At 38.5% G+C, this 20,250-nt stretch overlaps 1 protein-coding gene across 3 annotated transcripts in view; it reads right to left on the bottom strand.

The window, feature by feature from the left end:
* Positions 1 to 13,777: 13,777 nt before the first annotated feature.
* Positions 13,778 to 20,250, bottom strand: part of LOC143036924 (mitogen-activated protein kinase kinase kinase 10-like) — a 130,878-nt gene continuing 124,405 nt past the window's right edge. For all 3 annotated transcript variants that reach the window (XM_076204927.1, XM_076204925.1, XM_076204926.1), the window contains one exon: positions 13,778 to 19,576. In XM_076204927.1, coding sequence (XP_076061042.1) covers positions 18,398 to 19,576 — 1,179 coding nt within the window. In that variant the 3' untranslated portion in view covers positions 13,778 to 18,397. The remainder of the gene's footprint in view (positions 19,577 to 20,250) is intronic.

The following is a 20,250-nucleotide window of genomic DNA, read 5'->3' as shown; positions in this document are numbered from 1 at the left end:
TAGCTTATTAAAGGACAAAAACATTGATTTTTCAATAGAGACAGTTAAACTGGGAGGCTGGATACTGTGGATACGCAGCATGCTTCTACCTCTAACTTTGATAACGCACTGATATCTATAAAATTCAATATCATGTGTTTACTGTTTAGAATCATAGCTTGCTTCCGATTGGTGGGAAGAGTTGCCAGATATCTCCATAAACACAATATCGTAAACAAAATAGAACTGGCTATCGAAATTTTTACTTTATTTCAATATACAGAATATGCAATGGGGTTGTGACTACACACCATAGTAGGATGAAATTTGTTTAAAGATTTAAGTCATAAAGGCGACTACTACCTCACGAGTCTTTTACCGGTAAAATACCGGTAATTCCGGTAACGGCATTGTTGTTTACCGGTAATTCCGATACTGAGATTAGCGGTATTTGCCCAGCACTACTCGTGAGGTAGTAGTGACGTCCCAAGTTCGAGTCGCCTTTATGACCTAAATCTTTGAAGAAATTTTATCCTACTATGGTGTGTAGTCACAACTCCAGTTTTGTGATGTCGTCACTATAAAAATCCTGCCTGCATCACGAACGGGCGAAGGAAGCACTAATCTACCCTACATGCCTACCGGTGCTATAGGCAAAATGTAAAGGGAAATATATATATATATATATATATATAACACACAGGAACCCACAGTCGGAGAAAGAATAAACTTCGAATAAAGAATAATCCTATATTTCGGCTATCAACTGTAGCCCTCTTCAGGAAAGTACATAAGAAAGAGAACAGAGGGGACTTATAAACTACAGTAAGAAGAGATGTGGACAGTTGACCTCACTCAGACGCGGGGCTAACTGGGGTGGCGGAGGAGGGAGGGGGTGAGGAGAGGGGAGGATGTAAAGTCCGCACGAGCTTATTTATTGCTGCGCGTGAGATAATGTCAGGTGTCCACTGCCCTTTAGAAATATTAATATTAGGGCATTCCTCAATTAATGCTGATTCGACTATTTTCCTCCTGAAACCACAGGAAAATATAGGATTATTCTTTATTCGAAGTTTATTCTTTCTCCGACTGTGGGTTCCTGTGTGTTATCTACAAATGTGCTACTACATTTCTATTTAGATATATATATATATATATATATATATATATATATATATAATATATATATACATGTATATACATATATATATATGTATATATATATATATATATATATATATATATATATATATATATATATATATATATATGGGTCTTTTCCGTTTGGCGACGCGGAATTTTTCGATGAAACTCACAATTAATAAAGTTTCATATGCTGATCACAGAAATATATATATATATATATATATATATATATATATATATATATATATTTAGAAATTAAAGAAAGTGCCGAAAAAACTGTTTTAATGGTTAAAAATTAACGAGACCTTAGCGGTACATTATCGCTTATTGGTAAAAGTTTACCGGTAACGTTAGCGGGACCTTAGCGGTACACTCGCTTAACGGTACAAGCTTACCGGTAACGTTATCGGAACACTGGGCCCGTCAGTACCACCAAACCGAGACGGGCTTACCGAGACCTTAGCGGTACACTCGCTTAACGGTAGAGGTTTACCGGTAACGTTAGCGGTCGCTTAACGGTAGAAGTTTACCGGTAACGTTAGCGGGCCGTGGACGCCATCACCTCTATGAGGGTGGTAACACTTCAACCAAATATTACAACTCAATTCAGTTTTTTTTTTTATACAGACTAAAATAGATAAATTATTGGCAACCTCTGGCAACCCCATGCATATTCTGTATATTGAAATAAAGTAAAAAATTCGATACCAATTCTATTTTGTTTACGATATTGTGTTTATGGAGATATCTGACAATTAATATAGTTTCGTATGATGATAACAGAAATAACATTAATTCTATTGAGAAATTAAGAAAAGTGCCGAAAAAACGGTTTTAATGGGAAAAAATTACCAAGACCTTAGCGGTACATACTTGCTTAATGGTAAAAGTTTAACCGGTAAAGTTAGCGGGACACTGGGCCCGTCAATACCGTCAAGCCGATACGCGCTTACCGAGACCTTAGCGGTATTTTACCGGTAAAGTTAGCGGCACACTGGGCCCGTCAGGCCGTCAGTACCGCCAAGCCGAGACGCGCTTACTGAGACCTTAGCGGCATACCCCTTAACAGTATTTTACCGGTAAAGTTAGCGGGACTCTGGGCCCGTCATGCCGCCAGTACCGCCAAGCCGAGACCTTAGCGGTTCACCCCTTAGCGGTATTTTACCGGTAAAGTTAGCGGCACACTGGGCCCGTCGGCCGTCAGGCGACGCCGCATCAGTCCATCAGTCAGTACTACCAAGCCGAGACGTGCTTACCGCTCTCCGAGTGTTATGGTATAGCTTATCGAGTTATCGGTTAACGGAACCTTAACGGTAAAGTACCGTTAAGGTTGTTACCGGTAAAACCGGTAACTTTACCGGTATCTGCCCACCACTACCGTTTAATCATCGTCGGGTGGAGAACGGATTCACTGGACAAGAAACGAAGACGAACGGACCGAGAAATTTTGCTGTTTGTTAATGTTAAACAATAACATGAAACCATACCCTTTGCAGTCTTATCTGTTTTGGAGATCTATGATACTGTGCAAGGTTTTCCATTTTGCGCGGGAGGGAAATCAATGATGTTGCTGGGGTGAAAGGGAGCTTTTATAGGGTGACAGAAGTGGGAAGTTGTCATTGTGGTGTAGATCTGGCAGTACTGATCTTTCATAATGTGGGAGGTCACCTGGTGTGCATAGACCAATGGTTCTATTTACCTAATTTTAGTATACAAAAAAGGAGCAACGCTCGTTATGTCCCGTCTCCTATTCTCAAATTTCCTAATGTAACTAGACTCAAATTCATGTATAGTTCCAACCTAATCTATATTCTTGATTCCCAGTTATCATTCTTAGATTTGAACTCATGTATTGTTTGAGATTGGTCTATATCACCTGAGCTATTCCACATATTTATGCATCTACATGGAAAAATGTTTTCTTCACATCCTTTTGACATGTGGGCTTTCTCAATTTACTCCCATGACCTCTTAAGCCCTTCCATTTTTAATCAGACATCTTCTGTCAATACAATCTATCCCCCTTGGTGACCTGAATACCGTATTCATATTTCCCCCTTCTCTTCGATCTTTCAAAGTTGGCAGACCCAGTACTTTTAGTCTTTCCTCATTTGGTTTATCTGCCAGGCTGGGGACCAGTTTGGTTGTTGCCCTTTGTATTATCTCAATCTTGCTTATATCCTTCACTCTGTGTAGGTCATTGTATGTGGAAGACCGTAGGTTGGTCTATATTGTATAGTGATAAGGAGTGGTTTGCTAATAAGGAGGGTTTTCGTTTTGTGGGATAGTCTCCCCATGATGTCATTTACTGAAGTGTGGTATATAGAAAAGCAGCAGTAATCGTTAGGTCCTGTCTCCTACTCTCCAGTTTACTATAAATAGCCTCAGATTCATGTATATTGCCAACTCTGTATTCTTGATTCCCAATTATCGTATCTAGATTTGAATTCATGCATTGGACTTGTTAGCAGTCCTCACTTCCTCGCCTAACCTCTTCTCGTCGTCTCACTACCTTACTGACCCGCAAGCGATCCCATGGGGCACGCTCGCGTCTCCCAGCTGCGACGCGAACCAGAGCTTCCTTGAGACCCACAGGTGGGATAAAACCTCCATGAGGAACACACGTGTAATGCCAGCGTCAGCCAGCCATGGCTGGCCTGCACCTCGGCCACCCACGTGACACAGGAACACTGGATCTATTGAAGAACGCATACCCTGTCTTCGTGAGTCACCGGCTTCAAACGTTTTGCCTCCGACTTCTCACGCAGCACACGTGACCTCACGCCAATTAGAAGCATGGGTCATAACCTGCCCGTGTATATAAAGGATGGACCAACGCCCGAAGATGCAGATAGCCTCAGAGCAGCATATGCAAGTCTGGCTTGCTGCTCATTGCTTTCTCGCCTCCCCCCCACCATTGCTCCCTCGCAAGCAGATCGCCCGAGGACACGACTTGAAACACAATTGTCATCTCCCTCGCCGTCTCGCCTCCAACCCCCATTGGTGCCCAACATTCAATGTTAATACACCAATTCTATCTCCATCAGAGTTTGTCTTCAACCAGCCTAACAGGGCTATATTGCCTTCTAAGCTGTTGTTGTTGTTGTTGTCGTTCCCTAGACTGTCTGTCCGAGCAGTCCCGTCTCCCCAAGGAATGCCATAGCCGAAACTGGGTTTTCCCACAAATCCTTTATAGAGCGTATGTTGTGTTGTTTGCATGCATGATTGTGTATAATGCAGTCTTCCATTATGTGTTGTATGGTATGGGGTGAAGTGTTACATCCTGGGCAACTGTTCACAACGCGGTCATCCAGCCTCTTCTGGTAGCTTAGAAGTGCTGGGTGGTGACCGCACCGCAGTCTGGCCAAGTGGACTCTGTCCTTTCGTGGGAGAGAGGATTCAGAAGGGTGGATATCAGGGGGTCTGGCATGCAGCAGTGTGTTGTCTTTCAGTGTGTTAATGGAGCGGTGAGTGATATGATTATGAATATGTTTCCGGAGGCTGGTATTTGGTGGTTGTGGAGGAAGAGAAGAGAGTATCTGTGCGTGATAAAGGTCTTTGGGTGTTGTTTTAATGTTTCTTGGTGTGTGTGGGTGTTCTACTATCCTTAATCAAGAGATCTCTTTTATCATTGTAATCTATCCCGTTTCTAAAATAAAGTTTTCTGATTGGGGAGAATAGAGTGGGTGGTAGCTGGGCAGTTTAGGAAAAATTTGACCTCAGCCAAGTTAGGTCTAAGGAGGCTATGTTTAAGGCACCTTCTGTAGCCCTTTCCCCATGAAAGGTGAACAGTGTAGATCCTGAATAAGGCTGCTCACTTGTGTCTACTGTTGTTAAGCTGAGTTACTATAGTCCCACTACAGGATGACCACTGGACCTACAATACCTGCTGTGTGGGTTGCAATTAAGAACTTCCAGAAATTGTCTCTTGCCTCCACCATTGCTGGAGAACTTATTGTTAGCTGGAAGAATGAAGGTCTTGTTTGTGAGAGAAAAGATTGATAGTAACGAAACATACTGTTAGTCTCATCTGCTTCCTCACTCTCTGTATCAAGTGGATGGAGGTCAAACACAGGGGCACCACTTAGAGATGGTGAGGCAGCAGTTGGCTTCCCTCGAGGCTGCTTTTGAATACCTCTTTGAGATCTTGCCTCCCCCTTCTTATGTCGATCAGATGGAGAGGGTTGTTGGACCTCAAAACAGGATTGATAGCAAGTGAATAAAGCCTAACCTCTGATCATATGGGGTCAACTTTTCTTTGGTTGTGGGAATGTTGTGTTGAATGTTGCTTGTAGTTTCATTTAGCATGGGGTATCAGCTAAGATTAGGAGAGATACAACCCTTGTCATATTAGGTTTTTGATTCAGGTTGCTACCAGTGATCCATTTCCTTGGAACCACATATGGTGGGATTTTCCACACAGTGATGAAGTCTCTGCTCACTTCAAAGGGACACTTTACTATGAGAGATGCTCCACTAGTGGCATTTAGGAACAGGAATCTTGGGTAATCCAGTTTCTGGTCCACTTCAACTCAATATGAATCAAAATGGAAGCCATGGGTTTCTTGCAAGATACCTGGATCAGTAGATTGACTGATCATATTCAACCCTGCATTTTTAAGAGGAACAATATAAACTATTTTCAAATAGAATCTGGTTTATTTACATATAAATAAAAGCCTTCTCTTCACAACCTATTCATCTTTGTAAATCCCAACATTGATAGACTTGATTTGTGTTGATACATTTGCCACCGGAATGACCATGAAATCACTACTATATAGCAAGCTACAATGTTTACAGCACAACTTGAAGATCTTGGTCATACTTCTGCACACCTTACAAATAATTAAACCTAGTAGATTTTCTGTAGTTCTATCAGTGGTGGGATAGGAATAAAGGTAATGGTAGCTGCTGGTCGTAGTAGTAGTAGTAGTAGTAGAAGTAGTAGTTGTAATAATAGAGATAGTGATGGTAGCAATAGTAGTAGCAGTGGTAATGGTAATGATAGTAGTAGTAGTAGAAATAGTAGTAAAAGTAGTAGTAGTGGTAGTGACAGAAACAGTTTTAATTAAAAGTAATAAAAACACCAATTGGTCAGTGGTAGGTGGTAGTAATACAAAGATCATTAGCAACTTCTCACAGTAACGAGAAATAACAGCATCTGCAAAAATTGGTCACAGCAGTGGTGGTTCATAGTAGACTTGTAGAAACTAGTGATGGATTTGACAGCTGATTGACAGTTAAGCAAATGGTCATATTCAATTTGGCAACAATAGTCTTGTGAAGTAACAGAACCAAAAGTACACATGTACTTCTATAGCAGCTCACATCATGACTGCAGTAGTTCATGGTAATCACATACAACTACTGTTCAATGTAACAATGTTTAACAAGTCATAGCTGTGTTACAACAACATTGAGTCAGAGTAACACAAAGTATATTGTATCAGGAGCAGCAGAATAGTCCTAGTAACAGTAGTTGCTGGTTAAGGACACTAATAGATGGTACAAATGGTGTCAGAAATTCACAGCATCATCCAGTGATAACAGTTACAAAAATCTTCTGGAGGTGAATGTGGCAATTCCTATTAGCACAGGAGCATTCATAGTTCAAAGGCATCATTTAAGAGCAACAGCTCTTGATATTACAAGTGATGTAGCCATAGTAGTTACTGCAATTATGGTGATAGTAAGTTTAATTGTACAAACTACTACCAATGCAAATAAAAAAGTATTAATTGTATGGCTGTATCAGATGAAGATGGTAATGATGAGAGGACTACTCAGTATAATGATTCACCAATATATTCAAACTCGTCTCACCTCCTAATACTATCTATGAATTATCATTACCAGTTAATTTCCCTCTGCACTGATATGCAAGCCAGTAGATGAGCACATCATCTTAGAATGGTACATAAACAACAACAAAATTAGCAAACTGGTTTGCATAATTTTCTTAATTTATTTCCGAATAAGTAATATAAAAGATCAGTTACCAAGGAAACTTTTGTGGGGACCACATTTTTTAAGATGCAAGTGTGAAGGGTGACAGGTTGAAGGATATAGAAAGTTTTAATTATTTGGGGTCATATGTAGCAGTAAATGAAGGAAAGTAAGCAAATGCCTGGATGGAATGAAAAATGTTATGAAAAATAAACATTTGAGGATGAAAGCAGAGAACTGCATAGAGGAGTGACTATACCCAGAGCACTGCATGTGGCAGAGCTGAACATATGGAAGGCAGAAACTAAAAGTCTGAATGAGTTTGAGATGCAATGCTTAAAAAATATAATGTGTCACAAGAATGTACAGAGAAATATGGAGGTCAGGCAGAAAATTGGAATGGAGAGCTAATAGGGTAGATCAAAGAGTATTGAGGTGATATGGACACATGGAAAGACTGAATCAGATGGATGTATAGAGTAAGGGGATCTATGGATGCATAAGGAATGTCTGTTGAGTGGATAAGAGAGAGTAAAAAAGATATGAGTAAAAATTATGAATAGCAACCTAACATGTGTCTTGGAATAGCCTAACACAAATTAGTTTATGGTATATCATGTCCAATTATCTTTAAGAAAACTAATTGTAAATTTTCTTCATTTGCAAAAAGTTGTGTCCTGGAATGGCTTGGTACAAATTGCAAAGTTAATGGTATGTATTATTATTGTATACCTATCCTAAGAAAACTAATCATTATTATTTTTTTTTAATTATTATTATATTTTTTTCTAATTTGGGTCAGTCTTGCTGTATTGCCTTTGGCCCAAGTGGTGCAGCAAGGAGGTGATATGATGAGAAGAGTGATGAATGGGTTTCAGATGGGTATGGGATGGGTGTGGGTGGGGTGGGTGTCTCCTTTGAATCAGCCATTCTTCCTTATAAGAGGGGAATAGGCCTTTCATTTTTCCTAACTCAATGCATCATTCACAATTATGAATCATGTTTCTGCAGTCATTTCTACTGCATAAAAAAGAGAAATCTGTCCTACATTACGCTGAAATATAACAAATGCCAATTAATGGTGTACCACCCCATTATCAGGGAAAAAAGGCCTCTGGAACATGTGTGTATGTCTATTATTACAAAAATTTGAGTTCCTTTCCATGGACTGATAGCAAATATACTAAGTAATCACATTGAGTACATATACTGACAGTAAGCTATCCAGAACTCTTGAGAGTAGAAAGCATACTTATTCTATTGTCAGTCAGGAAGGGAAAGAAAAATAACTGAAAAAATGATAGTAGAGACAGTAACATTCAAGTAATTAAACCTAATTTATATGGTAAACAGTATTTATATCATATAAATTCTGAAGAAGATACAGCCTTATTTTCTAATAAGCTTTTTTATACATATATAAAAATTCACATATCAATCCCTTTTTTGGAAGATTTGTAACTAAAAAAATTAATCAATTTCATCCTTCAAGATATGTTTATTCAATTGTGCAAAGTTTATACTTGTCTCCTGGAGGTGTAAGTTCTACCATTGGTAAATGACGAGTTAAAATATATTGGTTTACATCCTACTGTAAATAATAACTGAAATAGTATAAACAAAACAAACTAACAATAGCTTGCAATTTTTCTTGTTTATAAGGATAGTTGAATAGTTCTGGATCAACAACTACTATCTGAAAAGACATTCAGTTTATTTATATATGGGAGTATTTTCTGAGACATATAGATAAACTGGAAAGTGAAAAATAAATAGGGGATGGTGATTACATAGAACAGGTAGTAATTCATGAAAAAAAAAGTGTAGGAAATAAAAGGAAAAACAGATCTGGCAAATAATGTATTCAACCTGAATATCAGTAATAAAGGAGGAAACATTGTCAGAAAGCTTGAAAAATAACTTACAAGCAATTCACAGGAGTATTGAAAATGTTGAATTTCATTAAGCTTTAAATAGAAAAATGATAAAAAATGTAAATTCTTTGATGTGAAAAAACCAAATACTGTCAAAAGAAGAGACAGTTATTTATGAAAAATATATGCATACTGGTTAGGAAAGGGCTTGATAAAATGACCTTAGAAATGGGAGAAAGCTGGAATTCATTCCTTGATACTTATGAGGACACTTTCTTCAGTTATTTTCTCTTTTCAAAGAGAAAAATTACTGCTTGATATCTTCAGATATTATCATTATCACTATCATTAATGTTATCATTATTACATTTGTTAAACATTATCATTATTACATATGCTAATAATAATATAATCTTATCATACATGGAAAAATATAGAGAGAGAAATATGACACGTTTGACATTAAGGCCTTGTGTTGTGTCCGAGCAAAAGAAGCAATGACAACACAACCAGAAAAAGCAGCAACGTGCAGTGTCCACATTACGAGCAGCAATTACCAAAGGAAAGTAGAATCTGTTAAAAGAAAGACTTGAGGTGTAAGATGATTGATGATCAACATATGAATGAGTCTGGAGGAGATCATGAAAAATGTTAAAATTATACGTAAGTTGTCCATAGATGACAGAAAGCCCAATCTGGAATGTTTGAGACAATTATGGTTTTACAAGTACGACCAGCAACAACATTATTTATCAACATCATACTAGGTTATGATTTATTATGACATTTATCCTTATACGTCACCTGATGGGGCCACAGAAGTTTATGTTGAAGCACAACCTAGTTAATGTTGATGGCTTATTTCTGGATGAACTGGAGTATATGCGTGCTCCTGTTCCCATCTGCTCTTACTAAACAGTTAAATAGGGGTAGGTTCATGACAACATTAATCAGTGGTTCACATTAGCTTTATCTGAACAGTTACCCATATTCTTTCACACTGAAGGGAAAGCATATATACAAGAAGAAGAAGGGAGAGAGAGAAAAAACAAAAAAAGTTGTCTACACAAATTTCAAATATTGTTTAAAACTTCTCAATTATTCAATTATGTAATTTAGCCCAAACTATTAAAAGAAAGAAAAAAAGGAAAAAAGCAAAAAGAAAAGGAAAAAAAATTGAAATATAATCTTTGGTTCCAAACAGACAAGGTTTTGGCCTTTATCATCATTTAGTACATATTTGAAAGGAGCTTAGAAAAAAGTATTTGAATACAAAGACCCCTGATCATCTAAAATGTAATTTCATTACTGCAATTATAAACTGCAGATCTTAATTGTAATTGTATGCCTAGTTCATACATAAAAAATGAATGCATACACTCTCAATGTAAACAAAAAGATAAATGGGAATGTTAGATGTAAAAGCAACAACTCTCAAACTGTGAGAAGCTAAGTGCATGAGAATAATTGGGAGGGAATGTTGATGAGAAAATACAAAAGTTCTAAGTATTAACTAAAACTGAAAAGGTGAAGTGTGCCCACCAGGAAGTGGTTAGCTGTGACCAAGGACCTTTGCCTGATATGTTTGAACTTCCAGGACAAGGATAAGTCACCAGTGCTTGTTGGACTTGAATGTAGGTCCACACTGAGCAAAGCATGATTAAAATTGACCCATTAGTCGACACTCTATAACTGAACTTTGTCTATTTTCTAAGCCCATGCAGATTATTTAATGGTTATTATTGTCAGTGATTCCAGCAAAATGAAAAGAGGGTGCTGGGTGATCTCAATCTCTAAGCCTTAGTGCCACGACTTAATATCCATTTACCATGGCACCAATTTGGCAGTGTATGCAGTTTGACTTTATCATGTATAAAATATTTGTACAAGTATGGATAAAGAATTAAGTGAAGAAAAACATTAGTAAAGCTATTAATAGTAAAGCGATGATAAGGTGAACAAAAACTTTTTGATTATTATATGGTCCCTTAGTACTAAGGGTGTATGGTCAGTAATTAATATACACCCTACAAACAAGACCAATAGAACAACAATTCCCAAATACATAAAGACTTGCCAAAACACTTGACCCCCAATTCAAAAGGCCCTGATTAAAAGGATTTCTGATTTAAGGAACACTATTAACCCCTTCCATACAATGACACCTACATAGGTGTCATGAGGCGCGAGTAGGTATACGAGGAACAAATAATACAGCTGTTATTTTATATTTTATAATGCAAATATTGTGATGCATCATCGTACGTCAGGCAGCTGATGCTGCCTGCAAGAATTTGACTTGTATTGAAGAGGTTAAAAAATTCTGCATTCCCTTGAATTTTACATCCTTTAAACTGAGGTCCCTTAAATTGTGGGTCAAGTGAATAACAAAATGTCAGTGTGTCTATTCCAGTATATTTAACTAACCATACCAAACTGTACTTATCTAATTGTAATGCACAAAAAGAAAAAGTTGTAGGGTTCTATTTTTGTATCTGTGTTGAATGTGCTTTAGATAAATTTTACTGTATTACTTGACTATTTCTTCCTTCAGGTTATTCCAAAAGTTCATGCACCTGCATGGAAAAATGTTTGATATTCTTCATGCGACTTCACCCCCCCCCCCAATGACTTCTTGCCATCCTCCTATCCAAAAGATCTCCCCTGTCATTTTTGTCTGGTCCTTTCCCTGCTCTGAACACAGTAATCAAGTCACCTCTCTTCTTTCTTCTAGTGAAGACAGATCCAATTTCTCTAAATTTTCCTTATTTGGTCTGTTAGACTAAGGACCCTTATGTTTGATATTTCTTTGCATTCTCTCGATCTTTTATATATATATATATATATATATGTATATTCCCCCCCCAACCACCACCACCAGAAAACCACACGATTTGGTGCAGATCAGTTTCTCCGAGTTTTTCATCATCTCTTGCGAAACCCTTCTGAACGAGAAATCCAGGCATGATAGTGGGTAACCAAAAAAAATCTAAATTGGCCGGGGGTCCAGGGACAGAGCCCCCAGTGGAGGTCGGGGGGCTGCGGGCCTAGGCTGAGTCCCTGGGCTGAATTGCTAGTGAACAAACACATGTAAACTGTTCCGTTGATGTTGCTATCGATATAATTCGGCCAAAATAAAATCAACCCCAGTCATCACCTTGCTATACGTACACATGTGCACCACACCATCCAATGCTATACGAAACAAATCACTTGTGGGCCAGCACAAAATAAACCGCTTACACACAGGTACAGCCGACATATGAATTGCTCAAAAAACTTCACATCAACCAAAAGTTATTTGACCACAACAAAATATCTTTTTTAACAAGATCATTTATTACAATTGGGAATTAATGACAAAAAATCAAGATCATTGTCAGGAAAAGAGAAAATTGGAATTCTGATTTAAATCAGAAGAATATCATGCCTGGAGACCTGAGGCAATGGATTGATTGATTTATCATCTTTCTGTCCATGAAGTGAAATTCCATTTTTGTGTCACCATTTACTTAGAGTAATTCTTGTGCCACTGGAGAAAGATGGGTGGACTGTATCCTTTGACCTGAAGAAAGCTTTTGTTGAAGTAACTCACAGAAAGCTAAAATGGAAGTTTGAACACAAAGGACAATCGAGTCTGCTGGAAAGGATGAAGAACTTTCTGAAGAACAGATTAATAAGGATGGATAAAGGAGGGAATTAGTGGGGTTCCACAGGGCTTGGTGTTGGTACCAATTATATTCTTGATCTACAATGGTAAAATTATGGATAGAACAGTTACAACAATCTATTTGGTGGTGATGCTAAGATCATGGTGACATTGAAGGGCAAAAACAATTGTAAAAGGTTGCTGGTTGGAAAACTCCTAGACCCTCTTATGCCTTTACTTTTTTTAGGAATGTCCCCTGTGGGGCTACAGGGAGAAGGATGCCTGGTCCCAACCCCCTTCCCTTTTTTCTCGCCTCTTATGATCCAAGTGGAAATAGTTGGTGGCAGTATTCTTTTGAGGTAAGGTTATGACCATTAAGTTGGCCAAAAGTCACTCTGAGAAGAAACTTCATATTATCGTCTAAATGTAAGGTGACATGTTCTGTATCTTCTGTGTGATTAAATTTGAATTGGTGACCTGGTACATGTGATTCTTATCTGTCTTGGGAAGATTTTCTGTTTTGGATTCATAACAGGGGCCATGATTTAATACAAAGTTGGTTGGTCTTGAATGTAGTGCATATTTAGTAGTGCATGTACACACACAGACATACACTCACACATGGGTCACTACGAGCATAGCTCCCCTTCCCGTATAATACAACTAGGTATATACACCCACACACCCACATATATATATATATGAGTAATTCGCTAGTGAACAGCGACATCAATCAGATAATTTTTATGATTGTTGCGCAAAGGATTCGAACCTACTGTTCTGGTGCCAAGAGGCTCCCAAGTCAGTGCCTTAAACCACTCAGCTATCGATGGTTAAAACTATTCAAACTTAGAACACTACTGGTTCCTGAGATTAGTCAAGACCACTCACTGTGAAAAAGGTATTTGGGCCACAGTGAGTGGTCTTACCTAATCGCGGGAACCAGTAGTGTTCTGAGTTCCAATAGTTTTAACCATCGATAGTTGAGTGTTTTAAGGCACTGACTTGGGGGCCTCTTGGTACCAGAGCAGTAGGTTCAAATCCTTATATATTATACATATTTATATACATATATATGTATATATATATATATATATATATATATATATATATATATATATATATATACATATACATATATATATACATATATATATATATATATATATATATGTATATGTGTGTGTGTGTTTCTATAAAAAAATGGGGTTGTGGGGATTAGATTTTGAAAAAAATTGCAAGTAGTATACTGTACTTTATCCAACCCTTTCTTGATTATGATGCAGCAGGTACACAGTCCACAATTGAATTATAAGTGAAAACTAGGAGAGACAGGTATAAACAACCAACATGAAATAGATTTCTGGGTTTACATGGCCTGACTCATCATGAAAGAGTGCAGACTTGAATTAACATTACTGTAATAAAGAAAGAAAACAGGATATTTACAATATATATTCTGACCCAGGGCAGTGGGTGGGATACAGGGATGACCTGTCATCCATGAGGAGCTGAGATGTGAGGTGGGGAAAGGGTGGTGGATGGGATTGGAATGGGTGGGATTAGGTACATGATTTTGACTTAGCTACCTCTCTTATAAGGGGGAAAAAAGCTCTTAGTATATAGATACTTTGAAGGGATACTGATACTTATAGAAAACTATATTTACAGGGCAGGAAACCAAAAGATGGGTTGTAAAAATTAACTGAATTAAAAAGGGGATTTGAAAGGAAAAAATAAGTAAATGAATAAGGGGAAAAATATATACATATGAAAATAAAAATAAATAAATAAATACATACATACACATATCAAGGGTTTTTTCCCCTTACAAGGGAGGTAGCCAAAGTCAAAAGGCATAATTCTGCTCCCACTCATTTCATCTCCACCTATTCCAACCCCATTCACCGCCCTTTCTTCCCTCCCTCTCATCTTGGCTCCTCCTGGATTACAGGTGATCCCTGCATCTAAAATACATAAATAAAATAAAATAAAATGCAATGATAATAAAATATCTTCTCAAGTAAAATTGTGGATAAGCCAAACTTGGCAAAAATATAAGTATTGTACTCAAAAGGTTAAAAAATTAAGTGTTAGAACTATTAACCAATGTTAAAAAGCCCTTAGAGAGCACATCACAAATATGAACTCTATCCTTTGAAACATAACTAATTGCACAAACATTTACACAGAACAATCTCATCACACCATTCATTCATTTTTCCCTTTGTCACTAGGATTTTTGTGAAAACATTACTACCCTTTTTTCTAAAAATGCAGGTCTTCTGCAAGGAGGACAAGCAGCAAAAGAATGATTGATTTCTGTTTTTATCACGCTTTTTTTTCTAATGTCTTGTCTTTACTTTTTCTTTATCCCTCTTCATCTCATCTGGACTGCTGTCTGCATCTCTGCCTTCACAACTAAATGACCAAGCAACTCTTCCACAACCCTCTGTGCAGCTGTGACCAATGTCCAGTTTATCCTTTCATACCCCAACATTGAATCTAGGAATGCTTTTGACCTTGCACTTATTTTCATCCACATGTATTTGTGTATAATTTTTCTTTGTAAAATAATGTTAGTGTATCCACTTCTCTCTAGCACTATATTACTCTGGTCATACAAGCATGAAGGATCTGAATGTATGATATCTGCAGGTGGGTTTGCACATAAATATTCTTCTTATTAAGTGCTAGCATCCTGAAAAATAAAAATAAAAATAAAATAATGAATTAATGACCCTTATATATCATGACTTTTGTTACTTTAAAACAATAATTAGAAATAATCAAATGTGGAATCCTAATACACTTTCAAGCCATGACTAAAGGTGACTGATTTTGCATCAATAAACTAGAAGCATCCAACATCACTTGACCTGGTGCTTAGATATACATATTTATATATATATTAACAGACATGTGTTTACATGTGTAAACCCATGCATATGTATAGGCAAACAAGTCCTATACATAACAGCCATATGTGGCACACATTCTTCCACAGCCAGTATGAATGTTGTTGCTAATCGAACTTGAGGGGAAAGGGTTATACTGGAAACTTTGGGAACACCCTTCAGCAACGGAAATAAAGACTAGTAAAGAATCAAATAATTACATTTTGTTCATATTGCCACTATATATATATACACACTTCAATATTTGCTTGTAAGTCTTTATACACTGGTAGAATTAGTAATATTAGTAGTTGGTGTTTAGTTATGCAATAATTACAGATGTGCAAAATATGATGAGTGTCATCATTCACACTTACAAAAACATGACAGTCACATTCTCTCTAGGTTGCCATGATGACTTAAAAGATGCCATTTACAATGCCACCTAATGCCATCCACAGCTTTGATAAAACAGCAACCACAACAGTGAGCTCCAAACTCCCTCTGCCCAAGTAAAACTACATGGCCCAAATCTGTTTGTGGCTATGGTTGTACTTAAAGACTCGAGTATAGGAAGTAGGAAGATACTTTCAGCACTCCACATACTGCCTTTCCTAGGAGAACAAGGCTTCTTCTGAAAAGTTGTATTCTGCCTTAAGTGCTGCAGTATCATATAGCATATGTTTATAATGGGACACCTGTAATTCTGACAAAAGCCTGAGAGCTTATGCTGCAAGATTTTTGTTTACCATAAGAAATGGTACCACTGCTAATGATGTCAGATGATATAAATGATGGTTATGTGAACACAGGAGACTTACAATTGTTTACATTAAATGATGTGGTGCTTGTAGTTATAGTAAGAGTGCAATGGATATTACCAATTTCAGATTAAATTATATGGCACTGGAAAATGTTGCACAGAGAATGGATACGGGGTTGGAACACTGATTAATTATTGCAGTCAGGGGGCTTGCAGCAGTTGTGGTGCTGGTTTAAGCACTAATGGCCATGGTGCTGGTTGTGACATTAGTTTTGTAGGCAATTGTGCTATGAATGCCACATACAGTGATAACAAATACCTAATAATTGTGATGTCAGTTTTGATAATGACATGGTATATGGGATGTAGATGGTGATGATGATGACTGTAGAAATGAATATTCATGAGTTGACATTCACAGCTGTGATGACAAGTAGTAAAATGAGGCTGACTGATGATGCACTGATGATTATGTTAATGATGCTAAGCATGATGGCACTTACAATGAGAGTGATGTGTCATATTCATGAAAAAAAGTGACATCACCACTGACAGAATATGGCAACACAAGACAGAAGCCCAATATATGTCAATTTGCTGTGGAATCCATGACTAAGGAATGAGAACCACTCAAATGGTTCCGAATATTTTCTTTTCTTTTTTTTTTCAATCTGGAATTCCTGTCCCCTCCATCAGTGTGGCACACAACCCAACCCAATACCTGTGAGAGGACATGTAAGTCATGCCATTTGTGGCAATACTTGAGCTATAACAACACTATTCTGTCCACTATGATGACTTTTGTGGTGATCTTTTCAACTCACTCTTGCTGCAACTATGCATCAACAGCACAGCAGCCTCCTCCGCCAAACAGCATTCATTCTTCTTTTGAACTCATCATAATTGTTACGCAGATGCCACAAAAATTAATAAAATCACATCAACAATGGCTCAGGGTAATAGTGCTGTCATGCACTAATACTGGCATCATATAACTAATACAAACATTAATAATGGCATCACTAAATGACGATGCCATCATGTCCAATAATGACATCATGCAAAAATGATGCAATTTATCAATGAGATCAGGTACAAATGATGTCCCAGACTAATGATAACATGCATCTATTGATGTCACTTAATAATAATAATAATGGCATGCTTTTACAATGCAGCTAACCAATAATGACATGGAAATAATGGTATTTCTCAAAGATGTCATACAACAATGATAACGTCATATACCAATAATGACATTGTACAACAATGACAACATATACTAATAAATGTTATTCATTAATGATGGCACCATTTACCAATGTCATGTACCAATATTAACGCAATACAACAATGTATGTAATGCAACAACAAAGACATCATGTACCACGAATGATGTTACAGAATAACAATGGTGTTATAATCCAATAATGCAAACATAACGTCCTCTATCCCTGACATGATCTGCCAACACAGATGTTAAACGCCAGTGTCGATGACTCACATCTATGCAAATACCTTCCTTCTCTTTGTTCTCAAGTAGTGGCCATCCTCACGTGCAAGGGAAGCAACTCATCCACATACCTCCTCTTCTTCAACATGATAATGCCAACCCACACATCACTAAAGGCAAAGAGTGCCTAACCTCTTCCACTGGTCCACTTCTTCATTTATGCATTTGTAACTTAAATCACACTTAAAGGCTGCCGAGGAATCACAGTTGTGACTACATAATGATGATAACAGTAATAATCACCATTACAAAATTTCCATAATAATAAACCATGATTATCCTGTTGATTAGGAGAGAAATTGGGTAGCACTTGTATACAGTTCCATTAAGCCTAGCAGTGATGAAAGCTTGAGCACAAACAGGTCACGAGATCTACTGCAACTACAAAACAAAGACACCTCGCAAACCCACCCCGTTTTTTGTATCAATGCAAGTACACGCTCACGCTGTCCACAACAACCCTACAAGGGCATGAGCACCACCTTTACTTTGCCACTACTGCCAGACCCTTCAGTCCAGCTAGCATGACAACTACATGTGCAGGTTGTGCCAGGCCTACACACATGACTGGTACATGTATAGACTGTGCTAAGATTGCACATAAGATTACTATACATGAAGGTTATGCTACAAATGCTCGTCGCTGTTGTGGTACAGAGGCCACTTGTCAGCTTGGGAGTGACTAAAGGCTTGTTCACGGTGACGAATGGCATCACGCAGAGCTGTCAAAGGCACCGTCGTGTCTTGGTTCTCACCTTCGACAGGGAGGTCTAATATGTTGTTACGTCCTATATCAGAGTGCACCCCAAAGATGTGTGATGCTGGGGAGAACCTTACACCTCTCCCACTACCTGATGTACCACCAGATCCACCTGACAGAGTGGAATACATGTCCGGAGCACTGACATAGCTGCTATCCTCACTCGTCATGCTATCTGGGGGTGTTGGATTGGTTGGTGTACCTCCTCCTGAACCTCCTGATCCTCCGCACCCTGGATCACTTCGTGGTTTGGGTGAAGAGCGGCCTTGGCTGTAGTTGTACTTCCGTAAAGAGGAGCGGTGATGGCGAGGCAATTCTAAACTACCTGGTCTGTCGACCTGGTCCTGCTGCTCATGAGAATTTTGTCTCGAAAGTCTCGGAGGTGGAGCTGGGCCGCCATGAATCTCATAGTGCCCACTTCTGTGTGTGGGTGTGGAATATGAGCTGTCTCCATCATCCTCTAACCTGAGAGATGGATTAATGTTTGAAGAAGATGTAGATGCATTGGACACCGAAGAAGGTGTGCGCCGATGTGGAAAGGTAAGTCGTGAAGGTGTTCTTGGATTTGTAGATGTGGATGACACACTTGATGATGGGTTGTCATAATGGAAGCTGCTACTTGTATCCCCACACGCAGCTGCAGCAGCAGCCACTGAATGTCGCATGATGTATTGTGGGTATACACGTTGCTCATATCGCACACTGGCAAGGTATTCCCCTGCCCCAGCATAGCCACCATGTTCATAGTAACTGTCACTTGGATATTCCAAAGGGTAGTGGTGATACATATCTCCACGGTAAACTTCTGATTCCAAGTCACCACCTCCCCCTCCTACTGCAGCAACTCCTGTGCCTGACTGTTGCTGTTGTTGCTGCTGCAAGGCTGGATTGATAGCCCCGACAATTTCTGAGGCAGATCTGTGGTCTCCTCGACCAGATCCCCAAGTAAGAGCATGGTGATCACTGCGGTACTCAGAACGCAAATAGTCAGCAGGTCCAGGGATGTATACATTTCGCTGCCCACATACTTGACTGTATGTCTGCACCTGTACATAAACATGTCATCATTATTAGACAAATATACATGTGTTTGTGTGTGAAATGTTTTCCTGTATATTAAATATGTCATTACACACAGAAATATACTGATGTTGCAGCTCTATCTGGGCTCACTAAGCATCACCAGGTTATGACTCCAGTGTCATGGAAGAAAATTATCACCCACTCTGGCTCCTTGCCTAAATCCTCTACCCCAGATACATTATTTATGGCTGTGTGTTGCCAGTGCTGTGCAGTCTTGTACTCAGTGTTGTTATGTCCTGAGTACTGTGAGATGGCCACAGAATAATCTGCTTAAGCACACTTTAACTGTTTGGTTTGACTTGGTTTCCAATTCAATGAAAAGGAGACAACCTACAGCCCCAGTGTCTGGCTACAGTCCTCAGGTTCTCCCGTAGATTTCTCTAGGAAGAAACTTTGCATCAGTGTAGGACTGTTTCTATGTCACCAGCTGAAAGTAGCATGGGGAGGGGGGGAGCAGTGTGTGAAAAGGTGCATGAAATAAAGTTGGGCCAGTCTGGAGACTGACTGTCAGCCACCTACATCACCTCTTGATGGAGGTGAGGGGGTTGACATGTTTTGAAAATGGGCAGCACCACTATCCATTTTGCAGGACCACAAGTATGTACCTTTGTCCAATAAACTGTGAAATGCATTAAGA

The sequence above is a fragment of the Oratosquilla oratoria genome, chromosome 21 (assembly GCF_046742065.1).
Source record: "Oratosquilla oratoria isolate Oo_2021 chromosome 21, ASM4674206v1, whole genome shotgun sequence".
NCBI classification, from domain to species: Eukaryota; Metazoa; Arthropoda; class Malacostraca; order Stomatopoda; family Squillidae; genus Oratosquilla; species Oratosquilla oratoria.
The sequence above is the reverse complement of the archived record's forward strand: the minus strand, read 5'-3'. Positions and strand labels throughout refer to the sequence as shown.